Consider the following 23,977-nt stretch of genomic DNA (forward strand, 5'->3'; position numbering starts at 1 on the left):
CTGATTTATCCAGGTATACATGGTTTTGTGCTGAAGACAATAGTTCAGTGAGTTTCAGGTAATGTCAAAGAAAGAACATTTGGGTGATATCAAAAGAAAACTCAGGGGCAAATTTGAACATTTGAAGGAAAATATTTTTATTTCCAGTGTCTGCAGGGAATGCTTTTAGAAGAATTGGGCTCTCTGAATAAGACACACAGAAGGTAAAGGGCAATAGAAAAATCACAGTTGGTCTGTTCCTTTTTTATTGGTAGAAAAAGAGCAGTTCCTCACATGACTGTCATATCAGCAAAGGTCGTTATATCATCTGTAGCCATTGGTATTGTAATGTCAATGGTGTTTCTTTTCACTGAGGAATCAGCAAATCACAGTACAAAGGGATGATGCTTGACCGAGCTGTGTTTTATCACAGGAGACAAAATTCTCTGGCTAAGGTGGTATGTGATGTGCACACTTGGTCAGAAATGGTTGTCAGGCCCTGGCAGGTGTGATCGGTTGAGCATCATCCCATGCACCAAAATGTTGCCGGTTTGATTCCCAGTAAGGGCACATGCCCAGGTTTCAGGTTCACTCCCTGGTCAAGGTTCTTGCAGGAGGCAACCATTCAATGTTTCCTTTCACCTCTCACATCGATATTTCTCTCACTCACTATCTCCCTCTCAATTCCTCTCTCTGTCTAAAACCAAAACATTTTTTAAGTAGTTGTCAGATTTTTTTCTCAGTAGAGGTAGAGAGGTTTCCCTGAGTGGTAGGAGTCAAAGAGAACTAAACTATTTAAACCAATCAGTGACCAGAGCAATGTCTGGCACATGGTATGCACTCAATAAACATTGATTGAGAACAAATGAAGAATACGGTTAGATAAATGGATAAGGGGTCCCAGGGTAAAGAGAATGGCAGAGGAGAGATAAGGCCTAAGGAGCCAGAGATGGTATGAAGGTTCCTTTGGTAGTAAGGGCCAATGATATTTGGGACATGAATGATTAGTATTCACTATTAACTTGTTTTGTTTTAGAAATTAATCCCAAATTTTCAGCAAAGACAAAAACCTTATGTCGGTGGTACTCGGAGAAATTCAGAGAAAGTGGCTGTGTCCCACATTTGAGTAGGTTCAGGGCACAGAGGAGAGCTCAAGGAATCAAAACATAAATTGATACTGACAGCTTTAGCAGGCAGAAGAAATCATAAGAAAAAAATGATCAAAAGGTAAGCACCTGGGAATCCACATACACAAAGGAGTTGGAGTTCTCCCAGAGGTAGGGGTGTCAAGTCAGTTTGGTGGGTATAAAAATAAGTATTTGAGAAAGCAGATAGAGCTAGAAACTTCTTTTCCTGTGCCCACATTGAGAAAGTTGAGCTACAAGTACATTAAACAGAGAACAGATGATACAACAAGAATTACACATTTGCAGTATATGGCAGAGTCTAAGGGAAGGAATGACTCTCACCCTCTCCTTTACACCCTCAATCTCGTTCACGTGCTTCCCTTCTCTCTGACAATCTGATAGATATACTAATACAGTGGGTCCTTGACTTACGAGTTTAATTAGTTTCGTGACGGAGCTGGTAATTCAAATTACTCGTATGTCAAATCATTAAAGTGAACGAGTGAGACACGTGATGCTGGGCTGATGTTGTAGCCTTCACTGTGACATTTGCTGCGCCAACTAGCGGTGCGGTATCTGAAGCTGGCTCGTAACCTGAATTTAAGCTCGCAACTCAAAGCCGAGAGACCGCTTGTATCTCAAAAAACTGGTTAGTCGGGACACTCCTAAGTCAAGGCCCCACTGTAGATGGAATGACTTCTCCCTAAGACCTTCCCCCTTCAGTGTCTCTAGGTCTCTAAGGAGGTTAAATGTTCCCACTTACCCAGCAGCCTCCTTCGTTGTCATTAACTCAGAACAGGAAGCAGGGAAGAGGTTGAAATTCTACCCAGGAGAGAACCAGAGGACCAGAGGGAGCCAGGACATGTGCCCAATTCGGGGTATTTTAGGACAGTGGCCTCCAAAATTTCTACGAATCTCAGCAAAGAACAGGACCAGTTGCCTCCTGAAACCCTCACTGGAAACTCCTTTCCTCAACCTCCAGATTCACATGAATTAGCAAGAACATAAAATTCTTTCTTGTCCCAGTACTCTCCATGAAGAAATTGGCTCGCCGTGCAGCCAGGCCTGGCCGCCAGCACCTCTGGAAATTAAGGGGTTGTTACAAGAGTTGGAGGTCAACTGGGATCTCTTCAGTACTTTAGAACTGGCTCTGATTATCCAGAATCAGGGACTGGCCCAGCAACCAAGAACACTAATCTTTCCTGGGGTTTAAAATGCCATTGTAACTTATCTTAGCTTTCTACCTATTGCCCCACTCACCTCTTTTATTCCCTTATTTTAAGGGTCCCCAAAGTCAATTCCACTCAATTCATATGCCCCAATTCTGCATTCAAACTTACACTAACAAGTCCCCAACACTGAAAGCCGCCACTTCCATCTCCTTACCACAGGCCTCTCGGTCTAAGAAGTCTCCCCAGACTAATTCCCTCCCCTGCAACTTCCTGGGGTCTGAAATTCCTCAACTCCCCAGCCCATCAGGATAAAGGGATTCAGAACGTACAGTACTGAGTGTTCCAAAGACCTGGCTAACACCCAGCTTGATGGTAATAAAGAGAGAACACATTTATCTCGAATAAACTAGAACTTCTCCATCAGAACAAGCACCACATTCTTCAAACTAGTCACCCTGTGAAGCCATAAATCATCCCAAATGGATGTACAATGCTCCATATTGTCTCCCCTTTCAAATTGATTTTTAGAACCAGTTCAGGAGCTGGATAAGAAAGTGAGCCTGTGAAGAAGTAACAAAGTGAGCTTTTCAGCCCTCGTCTCTCTCCACCTTATTCCTCACCTTTGGTTCTTAATGATAATTGACCACTTTCACCTTTCAGAGGTACATGGTGTTGCTTTGACATTATTTCAAGCCTGGGGCATTGACTCTGAGGACATCTTCCTGGCAAGAACAAATAAACTTCAGCTGCTTTACCTTCTGCCCATACCTAGTGCACTTGACCAAACTTCTACCAGCTCAGGGAAACAATTCACTACGACTGTGCCCATGGGTGCTTGCAGAAGACCAGTGAAGTCATACAGCACATACACCCCATACACACACATACCACACACCACTACATCACACACTTCTACACCACACACCACATACATGCACACAGAGACACACACACATACCATGCACCACAACGCCACACACCACATACACCCCCATGTACACACACACCACATAGCACATGCATCACACACAGAGAAACACTAGACACCACTACATCACACAGTACATAACTAGTACATCCACATACACACATCATACACACACAGAGAGACACACAGCACACAACAATTACAACCCCCACATGCACACACACAGACACAAACCATATACCACTACAACATATACCACATATACCTCCCATGCACACAACACACATACCACACAGCACACATATTATACACAGAGAGACACACACTACATATCACTCACCACATACTACTATACCAGATACCACACACACACACACACACACACACACCATACCATATACACACACACACACACATATACCCACACACACCACACACCAAACACCACACAAAAACATCATACACACACACACACACACACACACACACATACACACACACACCCCCTGTCATCCAGAGAAAGCCTTTGCCCAGTTCAAGCCCTCCCCATGTCAGACTCTCTCACTTCCTTGGTTTCACATCTTCAGGAACATAGGTAACACTTCCTCTCTCTACTATTCTGATCATAATACCTGAGTATTTCATCTAACATTTCCCCTCTTCTGCCCTCCCAATATCCCGGTACTACTTCAAACCTTCATTTTCTTCTTTTGTAGGTACTCCCCACTACAGGCCATATTTATAACAAATTCTTCAATTTAACTTGATTACCGAGCCTCAACTGTGAGCTCCATGAGGGCAGACACCCCATTACACTTCCCTCTGATGCCAGTGCCCAATATCTGCAGGACGGGTGCCCCAGCCTACCTTCCCCTGAATCCTCCATGCTTGTCCTACCAAAGGCCTCTACACCCACTTTTGATATGCAATTAATCCCCCACCCCGCCGCCACCCTCAACTCTTAGCCACTTTATTCCCACCCTGGACACTGGGAACTTCCTTACCTTCCTTCTGAAGACCCTCCGGGAAGCCACCAGTTAAACAGAGCAGCACCAAAATCTCACAAGCCAAACATTCCCCAAATCTTAACCTGTCCTCAAGGCCCTTCCTGCCATGGACTACTTAGGAATTTAAGGCCCAGTGCCAGCTGCCAGCCCTCTTCACCTTGGAACCCCAACAAGATTCTCTATGCCTTTAGGAACATGCAAGCTCTTTCCTGACTCAAGGAATCGCCAGGAAGGCATGTGTGCATGTGGAGGAACATATGTGATGAGACAAAGGCAAGAAAAAAACAAAATCTATGCAAGAAATGTGATGTGACCAAGGCAGAGTCCAGACGAGGGAATAAGGAGGGGTGGAAATGAAAGGGACACATAGGAGCCTGCTCCTGAGAAAACATGTCAGCTCTGGCTCAGAGTTTGTGCATTAGAAATCACTTGGACAGGGGCTAGATGAAAGCTGAGGCAGTCAGGGGGAAAGGCAGTGATGAGGCTGTTCTTTTCTATGGTTGATAGTATTACTGATGTTCCCAATTTTCTCTTTTGCCCCGCTCCACCCAGTCCCCACCCAACCCCAGCCCTCCCCCACACTACTGAGGCTGTTTCTTTAGTGGAGATAAGAAATGGCCAGGCCTCGAGCTGAGGCAGACGCCCTGGAAATGATAAAGGGGCAGGTCAAAGGGAGGATTGACAGACCCCATGTCCTTGTAACATAGGTGGTCAGGGAGGAGAAATATAAAATTACTTTCCCATCTCTTTGTAGATTACTGGGTGAATGCTGGTGTTTTTAGAACAGAAAACAGTGGAGGAGGATAAGCAGGTGATGAGAGAGGTGGGAAGCTGGATGAGACCGGTTTTCCACCTGTAGGGTTTGATACACTCAGTACATCCTATGATTGCCCAGCAGCTGGTGGATATTAATGTTCAGGGGAGGGGCTGGAATGAAGATGTGGGAGCCATAAGCATAACTCCAAGAATGAGTTACACAGTAGAGTAGGTAAGTGGAGGGGAGGAAAGGGCTAAGAATAGAACACTGGAGAATGTTTAAGGAGCAGGGAAATAGAGATAAAGAGAATAAGGGAAGGGAATGGGAAGGAGAGAGAGAAAGAATGCACCCAAACTTTCAAACGATGAGTGGTTAGCAGTGTCACACACCTACAGGCTGGAAAGTAGAGATTGCATTTGGGTGCCTTGGCAAGGATTATTTCTGTCCCAGAGATAGTGGTGGAAAATTATAGGATGGTAAGAACATAAAGTGGATTCATAGCTATCCCTTCACCCATGTCAACAGGGCTAATACCATTTTCTGTGCATCACTGTTGACTTTTTCCATGGCCCTGGCACTAGCACTGGAGTGCAAGGCCAGATACCACAGGCCGTGCACAAGTACCCCACATTCCACGGAGAACTTTGATACCTGGAACCTTATACCATCCTGACTTCCACCCTGAAACTGACAGAGTTTAAAAAGCCAGCCCTACCCCAATCACTCTCAGGACTACCATTCCCTGCCCTGTGGAGAAGGAGACTGGCTATGTGGGAATCCAAAGAGGATTCTCTTGATCGCCCCCATGGAGGAAGGGAAGGAGATGCTTCTCCCACCCTCCAAGTTGAGTGAGGGTTATCAGAATCCCTCATAGATTGGAGGTTCCAGTCCAAGAAGAGACTGGAGTCACCCACCCCAGAGGGATGTTTGCTCTCCAGCGGTTCTCAACCTGTGCGTCGTGACCCCTGAAAATGCATCCTGCATATCAGATATTTACATTACGATTCATAACAGTTGCAAAATTACAGTTATGAAGTAGCAACGAAAATAATTTTATGATTGGAGGTCACCACAACATGAGGAACTGTATTAAATGGTTACGGCATTAGGAAGGTTGAGAACCACTGCTAGACTGACCAAGACCTGCCCAGACTAAAGCCGATCTATGTCCACAGGCATCAGGAATATGTTAACTGGGAAAGACTAAACTACTATAAACAATAACCTGGAGTATAGTGGCTCTAAGACAGTAAAAGTTTCTATCTTTCTGATGTACCAGATTTGGAATAAGGGAAGAGTAGTCATCTTCTCCATGTAGTTGTTTAGGGATTCAGGCTGGAAATTGTTCTACATCTTCAATACATGGCATCAAAGTCATTGTATCACCTTCACCACCATTCCAACCACAAATGTGGGGAAGAAGCATGCAACAGATTGGAGGTGTGTCTGGACTACACTAGCAGGTGATGCATGCTGTTGGCAAGAACGCAGTCTCATGACCACACTTAACTCCGAGGGTTGTTTAAATGTCTCTCAGACAGATGATCAGAATGACTGTTGGTGTCCCTGTAGCAACTTCTGCCACAGGGCAGAAAGAATAAAGAAACTAGTGTGTGTTTGTCATCTGAAACTTCTGGAGGCAGGATGTTTTCCATGATAGTCCATGGAAGAGATACAAGAAGACCCACCTCAATCGCCTGAGGCCTTTGGAGGGAAAGGAAGAGAACTCTGAATTTCCCATTGCTTCCATGAATGCATGTGGAAGAGGGGTCAGAGGCCCAGAGGCTGCATGGGGTCTCCAGGCCAGATGAGGGGAGGGGGCACCTGGTGAGAAAGTTGAAGTGTGGATCCTTGACAGGGCTTAAGGGAACTACCACCTTTGAGGGGTTCCACAGCAATGGCTGGAGCTCAGGTAAAACTGAACACCAGCCACCTGAAGGTCAGCATACCATGCAGCAGTGGAGGCCTTCAGAGGAGCAGATGAATGGAAAACCGGACAGAAAGAGATCAGGACTTCTCCCCACATCGCAGTAACCAGTATCTCAGAATCTCTGCCAGCCATGTCTCACCTCCCCTTAAAGGTTTTAAACTAGATGGATTCTTTATAACCAAAAGAACTGTAAAAGTGTGGAATCTTCCCTAACTGGTTTGGCTCAATGGATAGAGTGCCGCCCTGCGGACTGAAGGGTCCCAGGTTCGATTCCAGTCAAGGGTATGTACCTTGGTTGCGGGCACATCCCCAGTAGGGGTGAGCAGGAGGGAGCTGATTGATGTTTCTCTCTCGTCAATGTTTCTAACTCTCTATCCCTCTCTCTTCCTCTCTGTAAAAAATCAATAAATTGTAATTTTTTTATAAAGTGTGGAATCTGCTTCATGTGTCATCAAAAATAGGAAAAGGAGATTAGACAGTGCATATTTGGAAGCACTATCTGAAAAAAAAAGTCCAGCACGTCTTGACTGGTCAAAAAACCATTGTTTCCAAAGATAATGTTAGCACACAAGGGCCAGGATTTGCCCTCATGGAGACAGTCAAGAGCGGCACACCCATTTCCAAAGGGGTTGTCTGTCATGTCTAGTAAAAATTCAGCTTCTATTCTCAAAAAAGTTTAGGAAAAAACAGAGAAAGAAACAAGGACAAAGATAGAAAATGATAACACAAGCATGAGTAAATGTTAGCATATGGGACTCCAGTTCCCAGTGGATCTAGAAAGATGGGGGGAGGGGGGAGATTGCAAATTCTCTGTAAGTATGAAGATATTTAAAAATAAAAAGTAAAAATATTACATAAAATGTATAAAAAGGATAAGAAAGAAAATCGGGAGATTTCACCTGGAAATCCAGATACCTAATTGTCCTTGAAGAACTGGAATGTCTGGCAGTAGGGAGGGACATTTATCATGTATCATTGCACCTGCACTGTTGTCAGCCTTACACCTGGCCTGCCTGGCTCACTGTTGTTACTTGCCTGACTCCTATAGGCATTGAAATCTGCATCCCCAAACTCTGGCCTCTGACTCCAAGTCCTTATCTAGACATTGCCAAGTGAAGTGGCAGAACCACATGGGGACCATGAGAATTGCTAAGACCACAGGCAGGAGGAGGGCTGGCTCTTGGTTCTTTGAGGACTTATTCTGTGGTTCCCTGGAGCTTACCACTTCACCTGTGAACCAGGAAGAGAAAATACGAGTTCTTCATGTTATGGTCTGGAAAAGCCTTTCTGAAGTTGCACATAATGTTTCTTTTTCTCTCTGGGCCCTACCTGATGCTCACTAGCCCTCCCAAATTAAATTATTAAAGGGTACTGTGATGGTTTTGGCGGAGGGGGTCTTGTTTTCTTTTGTTTTGTTAATCCTGAACCAAGGATATTTTTCCATTGATTTTTAGAGAGAGTGGAAGGGAGGGAGGAAAGGGAGAGAGGAAAAAAGAGATAAACATCCATATGGGAGAGTTGCATCAATTGGTTGCCTCTGACACGTGGCCCAATAAGGCCAGGGATCAAACCTGCAACACAGGTGCATGCCCTTGACTGGGAATTGAACTCAAAACCCTTTGGTGTGGGGCAAACAGTCTAACCATTGAATAACACTGGCCAGGGCTGTGATGGTTTATCTTATGTCTCAACTTGGCTGGGCCACAGTGCCCAGATATGTGGTCAAACATTATTTTGGATATTTCTTTAAGGGTGTTTTTGGGTGAGATTAATATTTAAATCACTGGGCTTTGAGTAAAGCTAATTGCCCTCCATAACATGAGTGGGTCTCATCCAATCAGTTGAAGGACTGAATAGAACAAAGGACTGACCTGATGATACTAACCTTGATGATAACTTCAAGAAGGGGGAATTCTGCCAGCAGGTGGCCTTTCAACTTGAACCACAACATCATCTCTTTCCTGGGTCTTCAACCTGACAGCCTTCAAACTGGAACTACAGGTTTTGGACTAGCCAGGCTCCATAAGCACATAAACCAATTCCTTCAACAAATAAATACAACAGGGGAGCATGGTAGAGCTTGGGCAAGCCCAACACAGATCAGCAGAGATCAGCCATGTGAACCATAGCAGTCAGGATAAGATGATCCTGTAGATACACTTATGACTGTGTCTTGGATATGTGAACTATCTACCCCAAGAACTCTGGGTCATTCTTCCATTTTTAATCCCTGCTATCCCTCTTACACCAGGATAGGGTTTCACAGGAGGGGAACAGGGAAGAGACATTCAGCACAGGTCAGATGAGGTGGGGTATATCAGTAAGAGTCCTAGAAGAAAGAGAATGGCACATTCGGAAGAGCTTATTAAAGATGTTCTTTAATGAAATATATATACATATATATATATATATATATATTCAAGTAAGGACTAACAACAGCAGGAAGCCATTACCATCTCTAAAACTGAAGTGGCACAGGGAGGAAATGGTTTTCCCTGAGACCAGTTAGGAGAAGGAGCTGTGGAACCAGGGCCACTAGATAGAAGCTGGAGTCATAAAGGAACACCGCCATTGCCAAACCATGTAGTATTAAATGTTTGTGGCTAAATAACCAATTATTCCAAAGCCTAGTGCTACTCCAACAGCGTCATTTCTTATCTCTCCATTGCTGTGGGCCAAGAGTCCAGGTGCAGCTTAGCTGGGTCCACTACCCAGAATCTCTGACAAGCCTGCAAGAAGTTATCATCAAGGTTAGTATTAAAGGATCCACTTCCAAGTTCACTCACACTTGTTGGCAGAATTCACTTCCTCAAAGATTGCTGGAATGGGGAGCCTCTATCCTTCCCTGGCTTCAGGGTAAGGCTGCCATCAGTTCCTTACTACATGGCCCTCTCCCTAGGGCAGCTCACACCACAGCATCTCACTTCACTGGGGAAAGAAAGCTGAGAAGAGAGGGAGGGAAAAAGAGAGGAGAGAGAGAGAGAGAGAATAAGCAAGATATGAGTCATAGTTCCTTTGAAATTTTTTTTAATTGAATTTGTTAGGGTTATAATAGTTAATGAAGTTATATAGGTTTCAAGTGTACAATTCGTTAATACATCATCTATATCTTGTATTGTACTTCACCACCCAAACTAAAGTGTCCTTCCGTCATCATTTATTCCCCCTCTTACCCTCTTCTACCTGCCTTACCCCCCTTTCCCTCTGGTAACTATCATACTATTGTTGCTTAATCTCTTCTCCTTTTTCACTCCACCTCCCAAAACCCCTCCCTTCTGACAGCTGTCAGTCTGTTCTCTCTATCTGAGAATCTGTTTCTAGGTTATTTGTTTTGTCCATTAGATTCAACATATAAGAGAAATCATATGGTGGTTGTCTTTCTCTGACTGGACTATTTCACTTAGCATAATACTCTCCAGGTCCATCCAACAGTCAGTGTTTTATAACCTAATCTCAAAAGTGACAGACATCCCATCACTTTTGCCATTTTATTTTTGTTAGAAGCAAATCACTAGATCCAGCCCAAGTTTAGACAATAGGGATTACTCAGGGTATGTTAGAAGTCTACCTACCACACATAACAAAGCAGGGAGGTAGCAGGAGGAACAAATGCCTTGATCAATCTCTCTTCCCATCCTCTGATCGCCCACCATTGTCTGCCATTGACCAAATTCAACCAGAGGCTAGAGGGCAAGGAAGCCCAGGTGAAACAGCCCACAAAGGTCATCCTTCCAGACCAGGGCAGAGATTGTCAGAGAATAGATCTGAGACAGAAAGGAGAGGGAAGTAGGATGGACAGAGAATTACCAGCACATGATAAAAGACAGATGGGCAAACTGACAGTCATCATGGAGGTCAAACACCCTAGAAGACAAGTCCCTCACCCAGATACAAGGGATGCATCTCTTTTCTTTAATATTCGAATCAATTCTTTCCCAAGCCCTACAATTTGGGTAACATTCGACTGGTCCTGTTATAAAGCTATGAAATTTTTCTATAGAACAAGTGTCCCTGCCTCACCCCCCCCACCCCATTTATGTCAATACCTGCCTTTTTAATGCCTGGAGCAAAGAGGATTAGGAAAGGAAAGGGAATGAGCTGTGACATTTGGAAAGACCTTGCTCTGTGACAGCGCTAATGTTGATGCCAGAGTTCTAATTTCCTCTTAGAAAAAACTTGTGCAAATATCATAGTTTGCTTCTGTTGGCTTTTTTAATGTGCTCAGGTAGACTGTTTGGGCTCTTGAGTCAGAGCTTCTCCTTCTCTAGTATATACATGGACACACACACATGCACACACACCCTAGAGCACTTTCTCCTGTCCCTCAGCCCTCCCCATCAGCTTCAAGCCTCCTCAGGTAGGCAGACAATTGCCAAGTCCTGTCCCTATGTTAATTTAATGCATTCCTCTTCTTCACCTACTGACCACCATTAGATACCGATAAATTTCAAATATCAAACCACAAGGGAGTTAGCGGGGGCACAATTACTTTAACCCAGGTCCCACACCCCATGTGTGGAGCAGATCAGCTGCCTGAATGTGATGGTTATCTTACTGGAGGTTAAGGATGGGTGAAATGGCCTGAAAGAACTCACTCCTCATGCCAGTAATGTCCCACCTCTATCTCCTGAGGAGATTAATGCTCTGAGCCCGGCAACCCCAAAGCCCTCATACCCCCTTGTCCACACGGGTCTGTAGAACAGCTGTGAGGCAGGAAAGCCTGCAGGAGCACCCAGGGCCTGGTGAGAACAAGCACCCAGCTAATGGAAAATCACAAGTTGGTATCCAGCACCTTATTCTCCACCTGTCAGTTCCTCAAGTGGCTCTTGTTTCTCCTCAGCCCTGTTCGATTTAGCACTTAGCACCAGCCTGAATCAAACCCACCCAGAGAGATGAACCCTCTCAAAGTTCAAGAATCCCACACATCTGCATAGAAATGTATTGTCTATAAAATGCTTTGCCATATGTTATCTCACCATTCTCCTGTACAGGAGCCATAACTCCTCGGTGACAAATGAAAATCCTAAAGTTTTTCAGCATATGACAGTTCACTGTCTCATGTATATGACAAAGCCAGAACTCAAAATCCAGGCTTCTTGGTTACCAACTCAGGGCAAGAAGAATTCCCAAGTCAAAGAGAATTATCTGCTTTTCTGACTGTGAGTCAGCTCCCTACTGGAAGGGAGAGCCAAAGTCCAACTTCAGTGAACGACCAGCTTCTTTAACCAGGAGATCTTCTCAGAAATGTGGGATCCCATTGCTTGGACCAGAGCACAGAGACTGACAGGGGCCCATGTGGGGCTGGGGGAGTTCTTCCTATGGGATTAAGGGCAAGAACAGAGGACAACTCCAGAGAAGGCACCAGTGCTTTCAAAGCCATGTTCTCAAGAGGATAAAGGAGCCATGAACTCAGTCCCCAAGTGAGTTCTGAGTGTGGCCTCCCCAGGGAACAGGGCTCACTTAGCCTGGAGAAACCTTCAAGCCCCTGCACTGAGTCCAGTGGAGATCTAGGCAAGAGGTGGGCAATGTGGTCTCCCAAGCCCCCAGCCTCCTCCAGGAGAGATGCCAGGACTAAGAGTCCTACCAGTACCCTCAACAGACACATTTTAAAATCTCCGCAAACCAAACCTGCTACTTCCAGTCCCTGAGATCCCAGAGATGTGAACCCAGAGGGCGGGTCGGGTGGAGAAGGAAAGAGAAGGTTGGTGCCAGGGATCTGCCAGCCCAAGGTCATCCTTGTTGATTTAGCAGGTAACAATCTGGGGAAGAAGGGGAGGAGGAGGAGGAAGTCACACCCCTCCCAGTTTGTTTCCCATTGGCTCTTGGTGTCCTTAAAAGGGCCCAGCAGTCCCAGCACTGTATTTGGGACCCTCTGAGGATTCTGTGGTGGTACTCATTCCTGAGCGTCAACCATGAGATTCACAGCTCTTCTCTTTCTGGCAGCTCTGGCTGGGGCCCTGGTCGTTGCCCGTGAGTATGGCCCTCCCCCTGCACCCACCAAAGCCCTCACAATCCAGGGAAGCCTTCGATCCTGCCTTTATTCCTCCCTTTCTCTCCCAGTGCTGTGCTGGCTTCTCTTCCCTCTGCAAGTGACTCCTGCCCGTCCCCCACCCCCAATTCTCCACATGTGGCCTATTTACCTCACTACTGGGGCTAGAGGGAGGGCAGGAAACCTCTGGCCATCTCCTCACACATCCTCCTTCACCCCCTATAATGGTCACACTGGCCTTATTGCAAGGCCTCTGGACCACTGAATATAGCTGAGCAGGTTGTCCCATGCACAAGGGTACCAGGCAGAGAAGGTGATGGAGCCAATGTTACACTTGCCGAGCAGCGTAACCTGCCCATGGCTATCTCTCAGGATGCCTTTTCCAATTGCACAAAAGCACTGTTTGGACCAGGACAACCCTGCCACCCCTCAAAATTTGGGAACTTCCTTTTTGCTCTTCCTTCTGCCTGTCCCCTTCCCCAGCCAACTCTGGATATCATCCAACCAGGTGTTTCCTCATCTGTGAAATCTCACTTTAGGTATGAATTCTTCAAGAAAGTCTTCCTCAAAAAAAAATGTTTGAAGGATCAATTAGACCTCTTTTGCCCATGTTGCACCATCTCACCTAGAACTAAATAATTACATTAGAATGTTAGCTCTGTCAGGGCAGAGTCTTATCCAACTTCTTCATCATAGAACCCCCTTCACTTAGCAGAGAGCTTTGCATAAACGTTGTGTTGAAAGAATACGTGGAATTAGAGCTGGAGTCCTATCCCATAAACCACCTGAGCATGACCCAGTGGCCTCTGCACCAACCTCCACCACCACAGGCCATGGCTGGCTCCCTGACACTAGCTTAGGGCACCTCACAAGCTAGAGGCACAGGATGAGGGCAGTTTTCAGAGGAATATCCACTTTTCTGAGGAGAACCTGCTTCAAAAAACTGCAGAAGGAGTTAAGCATCAGAAAGAATGCTCTGATAGACCCACTGGTGTGGCAGAAGGACCTGTTCAGCCAACAGTGAAATCTGCCCCCCTGTGTCCACAATCGTTCCTGAGAGCTCAGGATTGGGGATGCGAGGGAGGATGGCTCTGGTGTGGATCAGGTTCAGTCCTCATAGCTGTCTCTCTTCTCGGTTACAGAAGATGCCGACACTGGTCCTGCACAACCTACTGAGGACCCTGCGAGCTGTGAGTTCTCTCCCTCTGGTCCCTGCCCTGGGGAGGGTCGAACAGCTGGGATGTCAGTGGAGGCTGGGGGAGGAATTCAGGGAGAGGGGACTGGGTCCTGATCTTGGTGGTAATAGAAGAGCATGGATTGGGGTGGGACAGGTGCAGGGAAGAAGCAGGAGAACTCATACAGGCAAGGTTAATGGGAAAAGGCTTTTGTGAATAAAAGGGAGAAAACAATAAGGTAAAATAACAAGGACAATGTCCCAGGCAGTACGCAGACCTTTACCTGTAAACAGCATTCGTGACTCCCAGCTCCTTTGCAAGGTGCCCACTGTCTGGCCTCAGACCCCATTTCCAACCCTCTTTCCCATGCCTCTCCCTCATGTACCACCCATATCTGCTATATTTCACTTCTTTGCATTCCGCCCACCTGTCCCACACATGCCTTCCCCAGAGCTCTTGCTGACTCACTTCCTGCCCCCAAGGAAGCCCCTTTAGAACAACCTCCCTGCCAAAATCCTGCATTCAACACCCAGCTTCTCTCTCCCATGCTCCCTGATTGCCCCCACACTCCTCTCCCAATTCCTCCCCAACCTTGCCCAGAACAAGTGCCCAGCCTGCCCATCTCCCGAGAGGCTCTGTCTTAGTCCATTCGGGTGGGCTGCTACAAGTAACCATAGACTGGCTTACACAGCAGAAAGGTATTTCCCATGGTCCTGGAGGCTACACATCTGAGACCAGGGTGTCTGCATGGTCAGGTTCTGGTGAGGACCCTCTTCCAGGTTGAAGGCTGCCAACTTTTCATCATATACTAACATGGTGGAAAGAAGGGGAGAGAGCGCTCTGTGGTCCCTTCCACAAGGGCACTAACGTCATTCATGAGGGCTTCACCTCATGACCTAATTACCTCCCCAAGGCCCCACCTCCTGATACCATTCTGTTGGAAGTTAAGATTTCACCAGATGCATTGGGGCAGGGTCGGGGGTGGTGTAAGAGACAAACACACTCGTCTATAATGAGCACATAATGTGTAGAAATCCCATTTCTCTTAAAAGGGAGAGTTTATGCCATATCATTTCTGAATCCTGACACCCAGCACATATTAGGTATCTGAGGCCCTGCCACCCATTCCTAAGGAAAAAAAACACACTTGACTTTGCTAAAATCAACAAATCTGTGTGTTTGTAACTCCAGTGCAATCTGATGCACCCCAAGAGACAACCATAGCAGCCCAGACTTCCGGGGCAGCCCAGGAGACTTCTCCAGCAGCCCAGGAGACTTCTCCAGCAGCCCAGGAGACTTCAGCGGCAGCCAAGGAGACAACCACCAAGCAAAGAAAAAATCTCCTGGGTAAGTCTCTGTCTCTGTAACAGATACAACCCAAAGAAATCTCTGGCAGCAAGTCTACATGATGCCTCTGTGCACAAAGACAAGCCCAGAAGAAGCAGACATTCATTCATTCACCTGAACACAACGCACAAATGAGGTGAACACTGCACCCAAACACAGAGTCTCTGCAATAGTAGATTTTGCTGCCTGCACTATACATGGTTTCTCTCCTGGCCCACTCACTTCCTATGAGAGAGAAGCTGGGCCCCTCAGCAAAACTTCTGCACTTTAGGAATTTATACAAGGATACTGGGGGAAGAGAGGAAGAGGTGGGAACTCTCTTTAAATGACATGGCTTTTCTGCTGATGTGATTCTTCTGTTCCAAAATTAGAATCCGTGATAAAGAAAGGTATCTCGGACCTAAACAATGTCATTGAAGAAGTAAAAAAAAGGGTGGAGAAAAGAATTGAAAAGGGAAAAGAAGGACTTAAAGGTAAGTGCATCTTAAGGCAAACCTTGTGGGAACAGTAGTGCTCACCAGCCACCAGCAACCAGCCAAGTGGGAGGTGGGAAAGACCATGCCCTCACCCCGACCCTACACAGGAGATCTGGGACTACCTCAGCGTCTCTCCATTGAAATTTCCTTCATTTGTGCCTTCAAATGGCTCAAATTTCTCATCCACATTCAAAATGCATGGTTGTCTGATACCAGATGCCCTGGGGTCCTACCCCCAACCTTCCCACTGCAGAGCCTGCTTGCTCATTTCTCTTCCTCTCACTCATGCCCAGGTTGGGGGATAGGGCTCATCATTTGGCCTCCTGTGAATCTAACCTCCCTCCCTCTGACTTCTGGGTCAGGCCCTCAGGGGTGCAGTGAGGTTGGAAAGAAGATTGAGTTGAGGATGGAATGTGTGGGTGGTGCTTTCGGCCCTTCAAGCCTCATTCTCATCTCTGCTTTCTTCCAGACCTACTGGGAAGGAAATGAATCTAAGATTTCCCTTGAGAAGCTGTAAAGAATGGGATCTGGGAACTTAACGCCTTAATCATGTGTACGGCTCAGAGCAATTAAATTGAAAGCATTCAACTTGTTGTGTGGCTGTGTTCTGTAGGGTGGGCCTGAGCGGGAGGGAGGAAAGCCCTGCCTGGAGCCCATACCCTGAGCCGGGCACAGCCCACTTTCAGGACACTGCCTCTAACAAGCCCTTTTAGTCACACTGAGCCACAGCCACATGTGCTGGGCCTCCTGCTCCAAATGCCACTCGCTTCGGTCTGCCTCCTTCTTCTTCACACAGGGCTCCTAGTGACATTTGAGCAGTTCCAAAATTAAATCAACTTCCAAAGAGCCAGGATTTGTCATCCTGAAAATAGTCAAATCATGAGTTATTGCTACAAAAGCCACATCCTTGTGGCATTAGTAAAAAATGCATCCCTCCTGCCTTCCACTCACAATTTCCACACGGGGCCAATTAATTTACTGAGCCTGGCTGGTGTGGCTCAGTGTGTTGGGCATTGTCCTGTGCACTGATGCGGGTGTGCAGGAAGCAGCCAATTGATTGTTATGCCCAGATTTCAGGATCCCCAAGAGACCACACCAGGGAGCCAGCCGAGTCCGATGAAAAAGCAGAGAGTCTTTTATTCAAACCTGGGCTTGACTACCTTACCCTCCTTACTGGCACACCAGCAAGTGGCAGAAAGAGGGCCAGGCCTGTGGGGAGAGAGGTTTTATAGTAAGGGGAGGAGAGAGGACTGTGGGCCCTGCCAATTGGCCAGGCCCAAGTCAGTATCTCTTTACACAGGATGTGGTCATATCTATGGTGCGCACTTCCCTTGTTTGTCATTGGTTAGTTTAAAGAAATCCTGGGTGTGGCTAGCAGAAGCCTTGCTGAGCACATGTCTGCCCAAATATGGAGGACCCAGGGTAAGATGGAGAGGGTAGCCCTTGCCCTTTCATTCCCCCCTTTGTCTTGGAACTTCCAGCTCAATCATGAGACGGACTGCATTCCTATTTCACCGTTACTAGAGGCCCGTACTGGGCACATAGAACTATCAACTGAACTATCCCTATATGCTTAACAAATGGTCTGGTGGAAGGGAAAGAAACCATTTTAGCTTTAACAACTTCTATTGAAATAGGATTTTTCTTCTTAAAATTCCTCCATGGCTATCGAAAAGCCAAATCAAGATTAATTTATCTACTGTATTCAATTTGGCCTGATGTTTGCATAAACACAACAAGAATGGTAACCGACCACCTTTGCTGGAATCTCATGGTTGAATCTTAATGTGCCCCGTAGGGCTAGGAAGCCAAGCCATCCAGCTGCCATCAGACCTGCCTGCAGTATCTGCTGAGTTAGGTGAATCCTTCACCTGTAGCAACTCCACCTGAGCCCACGCTCCAGGCTTTAAGACCCATCTCAGTAGCCCTCCTACTCGTTGAGGCCCAGAGTGTGTGGGGGCTCCGCAGGGACGCAGAGGCATCTTTACTGCTCCCCTTCTACTCTTACCAACCGCCAGTGTTGGTAGGGCATGGGCCTGACGCTCCAGCGCCAGCCATCTTCAGGGTTCCCAAGAAGGATACCAGGCTTTCTTTGTGGCATTCTTACTAGCTTTAAGTCTTTAGAGCTCAGACAGGGCTCTTTAAAACATGATACTCCAGTCAAAGTTTTCCATTAATAAAACCACTATTAGGAACCAGTCTTATTGAATCTATGCAAAGAAATGTATTGCCATGACTTACTTAGCATTGCCAAATTTCAGAGGAAATACATAAGGAGAAAAACATACTGATCTGCTCTAAGATTTTCTTTCTTTCCTTGCCAATTCCTTTTCATGGATTTATAACAAAACAGTAACCATTGGCATAAAACCTTCTTTTTATGCATAATCATGCCTCAGACCTTTTATTCTACTACCCCTGACATGGGCATGGTTACGCAGGCCTGCAAGACAGTATACAGGCTGCCAACCGTTAACTGTCTCTCAACAGAGACCAAAACCTGATGGGCACCCTTCCCTGCCTAGTTGGGCACCTGCCCTCTTGGCAGCTAGACACCCTTTACTTTGGGGTTCACCCCACACAGTCCCCTTCCAGGACAGCCAACATACATTCAAACCTGCAAGATAATTAAAGGTCAATATAACATATCAATACAATGAAACATAATATTGGCATCATGGCCGCTTCAGGCAGCCAAATCTTATACTAAAGTCTATTCTTGACCTTCCTATGAATTGTCCTTGTCTTTTTGGAGCCATGTCTGTGAAGGTGCAGGCATCATCTAAGTCTATTACACAGTATTGTGGGGGCTCCCGGTGGCAGGAGTGATCGCAAGCAATGTTACCAGCATCAGGCGGTCGAGCACGCCGTAGCTTGAGCTTGAGTGGGTTAGGTTGATCTCGACTGATGCTCCATCTGGTGATGAAGTCTTTCCGGATCACGGATGGGTCTGCTGACCGGACGTGAGTGTGATGGACCCAGGTCGAGACGCCGTCTACCTTGAGAGTGGTGGGGGTTGTCAGCACCACAGTGTAGGGACCCTTCCAACGTGGCTCGAGGGTCTCCCAGCGATACCTTCTGACGTAGACCCAATCTCCTGGTCTGTGCTGATGAGGAGTTGGGGTTGGGCCAGTCTCATAGATGGCACGGAGGCATGGCCAAATGTTCTCCTGCGCCCTATGGAGCCCTCTCAAGGAAAGAGATAGTTCTTGCAGCAAGAAAGTCGGCTTTAAGGTTAGGAATGATAGGGGGTGGCCTGCCAAACATGATAGGAGAGCCACCCAGTCCCCACCAGTTTCCATGATTCCTTTCGACCTGCCCTGAACTCTGGGGCCTATAAGCACAATGTCCCCAATAGCCCTGGTTACTACCTGCATTACTTGTGAAATAAAGGCTGGTCCATTGTCGGACCCTATCATAGCCTCCAGTTCTCCCAACCCAATGAGGTTTTGGCCAGTTTCTGAGTCAGATTCCTCCTCTCTTGGAGAACTTCAAAGTAACCCTGTTTATTAGTTACAGCACTCTGCTTTCTTGCCTTTCTACCAGTTTCCTTTGTGGCAGAGCAGCAACCAGGCCTCTTTCAAGGGAGTGTGCTAGAAAGGGATATCAGCCCCTCCTTTGCTAGCAGCAACAGGTACCAAACCCTTTCAGTACATTTGACCAGCTTCATTCCCGCCAACCTTTACAGATTCCAAGGCCCATTGTCTTCCTTTAACCAGCAAGCCAAATGACACTGGCCTGTATTATTTAATTCAGCACAGGCAGGGGGGGCCCATAAAATCTCTCCCCTGAGGAACTGTGAGCCCCACCCTTAAATGTCCCAATAAGACTAGAAAAGCCACAAATACCTTTTAAATCTACCCCAGAATTCCAAAATCCCAACCCAGCACAAAATATCACATAGCAAATCAAAGTTCCCAGCAAACAAACAGACAGAGATGTTTACTAGTTAGGCAGGCTGATTCCACCTCTGACAGAGAGCAAGTGCCCTTGGGGAAAGATCCCAGCGGCCGCTCAGGGCACTTTGCTATCGGTCAGAGCACTCAGCCTCAAAGAAGTCAAGCGTGTTTTTTTTTCCGCAGACTTCCACACTTACATGAACAAATAATTATACCCAAGTAGACATATAAACTTCAAATAAACATTTACACTTACACCCTTTCAGTGAACAAGTACTTTTACAGTCTTGGGATCTTGAGCAAATAACAGGAATACCGCCCAAGTCCCCTGATGGGGGCCCGACAGGAACAGATGTGGGGGCCTCCCTTTCCCACATCCCCGGACAGGATTCTTGACCTATGTCTCATCCAGATAGAAACGGTACTCATCACAAACAAACAAACAAATCCAAAACCAAAAATAATTAACATTAAACAACAAAGATACATATTTAAGCAATCTAGAGTCCTTGGGTAACATAGGTTATACTTAGGCATGTCCTGGGTCTCCAGAACACTGAACTGGAGCCGCCCAACCCTGGGACAGCTGCGCTGTCCCTCCCAGGCAAAGGAAAAATGTGCCCTCTAAGATCAGTATGAAACCAGTTTCTACCTGAAATAATCGTACTGTACTTTAGAAATTGGATTACTGCTATCAGTCCCTTTTAATGACTTTGACATAACCTATAATTGTAAGGAAAGCAGGGTTTTCTAGATTTAAGAGATTAGCTTCAAAATAAATTCAAGAGGCAAGCACACTTCCTGCCCCATAAAACTCCACCTTAAAGCTCCACCCCTGAAATTCCATCCTGCCTCAGTGAGACATTGCTAAATCAGAGGGAGGGGCCTTTGCTGTTTCAAGATGGCGGCCCCCAGGGGAGCAGCAAGTCATGTAGCTGTATTGTAGACAAACAGAAATCTTAATAGCTGTTTATACCTTTTATAATCATTTTAAAGAATATCAATTAAATTTAAACTGGTCCTTGCATCAAAAATCTTCAGTTGAGGTCACAAAATGAATCCTCCCTTCTCAATCAGACCAATAAGCAAAGGCATTTAGTTACTACAATTACATAATTTTTCCCAATTCAATCCGAACCTTAAACTTTTAGCTGGCAAGTTAAATATTCAGCATTTCTCAATATTCAACCAATAGATTTAATTCTGTTCTTTAGATTTTTCATGAGGCAAATTAGAGTAAACTTTACTTTTTACTTTCAAGCAGCTCTGGAAAACCACATTTGAGCCTTGCAAAACAGGTTCTGGACTACCTGGTCTTTTAAGATGTAAATTGATGACATTCTTTAAGATTTTGCTACAGGTAGGAGGTGACTATCCCCTTCCTCCATTAAGAAAAGCTTTCTTAATTAACAAAGGACCAGTTTTTTTCCCTTGGAAAACCTGTTCTTTATTATGGAAATGCCAATCCTGCTGCTGGAATCTAGGTAGCATCTCTTTTTTTTTTTTCCTTTGGGTCAGAGTTTAAACAATCCATCCAATTCCTAACAATTTCCCAATTCCTGAGGGAGCTCTATAGCCTCCCAAATTTCTTTGAAATGATCAATCATAATACTTAGTTTGAGTCTGTCCCATAACATCCGTCCAGTATGTCCACAAAATAAAACCAAAAAAAAAAAAAAAACAAAAAAAAAAACACTACAGGGCCCGAAAATACAGTCTTCCAACTCCATGGAAACAAAACCAAAATGGTCTTCCAACTCCATGGAAGCCAAACCCTAAAGCTAGATGATGGCCTTATGCCAAACCGTCGGGAGCGTCCTGCCTCGTCTCAAATCTGTGAGGGGAAACCACATCCCTCGTGAGGTGAATGCACATCCCTCCTGGGGGATAGAACGTCTTCCAACTCTCCCCCGCGGTCAGTCAGACTCTCCAGATCAGGGGTCCCTCGATGGTCTTGGGAAAGCCGGACAAGCCCCGAAATGTTATGTCCAGATTTCAGGATCCCCAAGAGAACACACCAGAGAGCCAGCTGAGTCCGATACAAAAGCAGAGAGTCTTTTATTCAAACCCGGGCTTGGCTCCCCTACTCCCCTTACTGGTACAGCAGTAAGTGGCAGGGAGAGGGCCAGCCCTGTGGGGAGAGAGGTTTTATAGTAAGGGGAGGAGAGAGGACTGTGGGCCCTGCCAATTGGCCAGGCGCAAGTCGGTATCTCGTTACACAGGATGTGGTCGTATCTTTGGCACATACTTCCCTTGATTGTCATTGGTTAGTTTAAAGAAATCCTGGGTGTGGTAGCAGAGGCTTGGGCTTCCGGGAAAAAGCCTTGCTGAGCACATGGCTGCTCAAAAATGGAGGACCCAGGGTAAGATGGAGGGCGTAGTCCTCACACTTTCACTGATGTGTCACTTTCACATTAATGTTTCTCCCTCCCCCTTCCTCTCTCTTTATAAATCAATAAAAAAGTTGAGAGAGAGAGAGAAATTGGGACACAGACACACACAGAGGGAAGATTATGTAAAGACACACAAGGATAGATGGCCATGTGACCAAGGAGGCAGGGACTGGTGTGATGCCAACACCAGGAACAAGAAGAGGTAGAGAAGAGTTCTTCTCTGCAGGTTTCAGAGAGATCACGGCCCTTTTGACACCTTGATTTTGAACTTTTAGACTTCAAAGCTAAGCGACAATAAATTTATGTTGTTTTGAATCATCCAGTTTATGGTAGGAAACTAACACACACCCCTATGCCCATATTCAACATCTCAGCAGGCTACTGGTTCTTCTTATAACTGGAAGGTCACAGCCTTTGACAACCATCACCCATTTCCCCCACCTCCTAAGCCCTGGCAACCGCCAATCTACTATGTTTCCATGAGTTTGGGGGTTTTTTAGATTCACTCTCTCTCTCAACATATAAATGAGATCATAAAGTATTTGTCTTACTCTGGCGTATTTCTCTTAGCACAATATCCTCTAGCTCTACCCATGTTATTGCAAATAGCAGGATTTCCCTTTTTCTCATGGCTGAATAATAGTCCATTATATTGATATATACGTCTTTTAGTTTTTACTGCACAGATCTCTTTGGTTAAATTTATTTCTCAGTGTTTAATTCTTTTATTTCAGTATGTTTTTTAATTTATCTTTATTATTGAAAGTATTACACCACTTCCACCCACCTCTCCATTCTCAACCTGTGAAATTAATGTCTCCACTTGTGCTACCTCTTTACCAGATATATAACTCTTCAGAACCAAGTCTATGTGTGATCCATCTCAATATCCTGATACTCAATGGATAATAGATGCTTACTTCACAAATGGCTTGTGTATTTAAAGATGGAGATTCATGTAGGCACCGTCCACTCAGGCCCATACCTGTTCACAACACTTCTCCCATCCTCCCCACTGACAGTACCCACCCAGGCTCTGGTGATATCTGCCTTCCAGCACTTCAACACACCCCAAGTCCTCCCTCTTCAAAGGAGAAAAAACTTTAACCATCTCACACCCAAATCTCTGTACTTTGGAAGGTACATTGGCCATGAAAAAGCCTGATAAAAGGGAAGCAGTTTCCCAGATACTGTTTCAGAGAAGACCACAGGCCCAGTGAAATCTTTCATCCCCACAGACAACGGCAGCAGTCCAAAGGCCCTAGCAGACCAACAAGGAAACAAGGCATAGGCAGCTTCCCCTTGTGGATGTTACTTTAACACGTTACCTTTGTTGGGGTGTGGGGAGCAGAAGGTGGTCTCTCTGACACAAACCACTCAGGACACATACAAACGCATCTGTGTCCAGCTAAAAGGCCAAGCACAGCTTACCACACCCCTTCCCACCTGCAATTTCATGAAATGACAAGAAATAATAAACAATTTTAAAAGGATTATTTCTGGGTTTGCAATTGTTTTCCTAAGTTCTAAGTTTATGGAGGTTTGATGTTCAGCTATGAGTGATATTCTAAATCATTGATTTTCAACTGGCATGCCACAAGAATTTTTAAAACATGCGATACCTATTTAGTGAGGAGCAATGACCTCTTTTCCCTTAAATTGTCAAATAAAAAAAAATAACAATGGCCAACACAACAACAGCCATCCAGTGTGAATGAATCAAAATATATCTCTTTTTTTTGTCAGATTGACAAAAAATACATTTTTTGGTATGCTGCAGAATTTGAGTAATTAGTTT

At 45.7% G+C, this 23,977-nt stretch overlaps 1 protein-coding gene and 1 pseudogene across 1 annotated transcript; one reads left to right on the forward strand and one right to left on the reverse strand.

Moving 5' to 3' along the window:
- LOC139006414 (stathmin-like) overlaps positions 1–8,851 on the reverse strand; it is a 28,030-nt pseudogene extending 19,179 nt beyond the window's left edge.
- A 3,929-nt stretch (positions 8,852–12,780) lies between these two features.
- LOC139005480 (extracellular glycoprotein lacritin-like) lies at positions 12,781–16,461 on the forward strand. The gene is made up of 5 exons (XM_070407713.1): positions 12,781–12,870; positions 14,032–14,079; positions 15,256–15,411; positions 15,783–15,884; positions 16,357–16,461. The coding sequence occupies exons 1-5, from the start codon at positions 12,813–12,815 to the stop codon at positions 16,374–16,376; spliced, it is 384 nt and encodes a 127-aa protein (XP_070263814.1). The 5' UTR covers positions 12,781–12,812; the 3' UTR covers positions 16,377–16,461.
- The last annotated feature ends 7,516 nt before the right edge of the window (positions 16,462–23,977 follow it).

Source organism: Myotis yumanensis, unplaced genomic scaffold (assembly GCF_028538775.1).
Source record: "Myotis yumanensis isolate MYYU_CA2020_CCGP unplaced genomic scaffold, mMyoYum1.0.hap1 SCAF_3, whole genome shotgun sequence".
NCBI lineage: Eukaryota > Metazoa > Chordata > Mammalia > Chiroptera > Vespertilionidae > Myotis > Myotis yumanensis.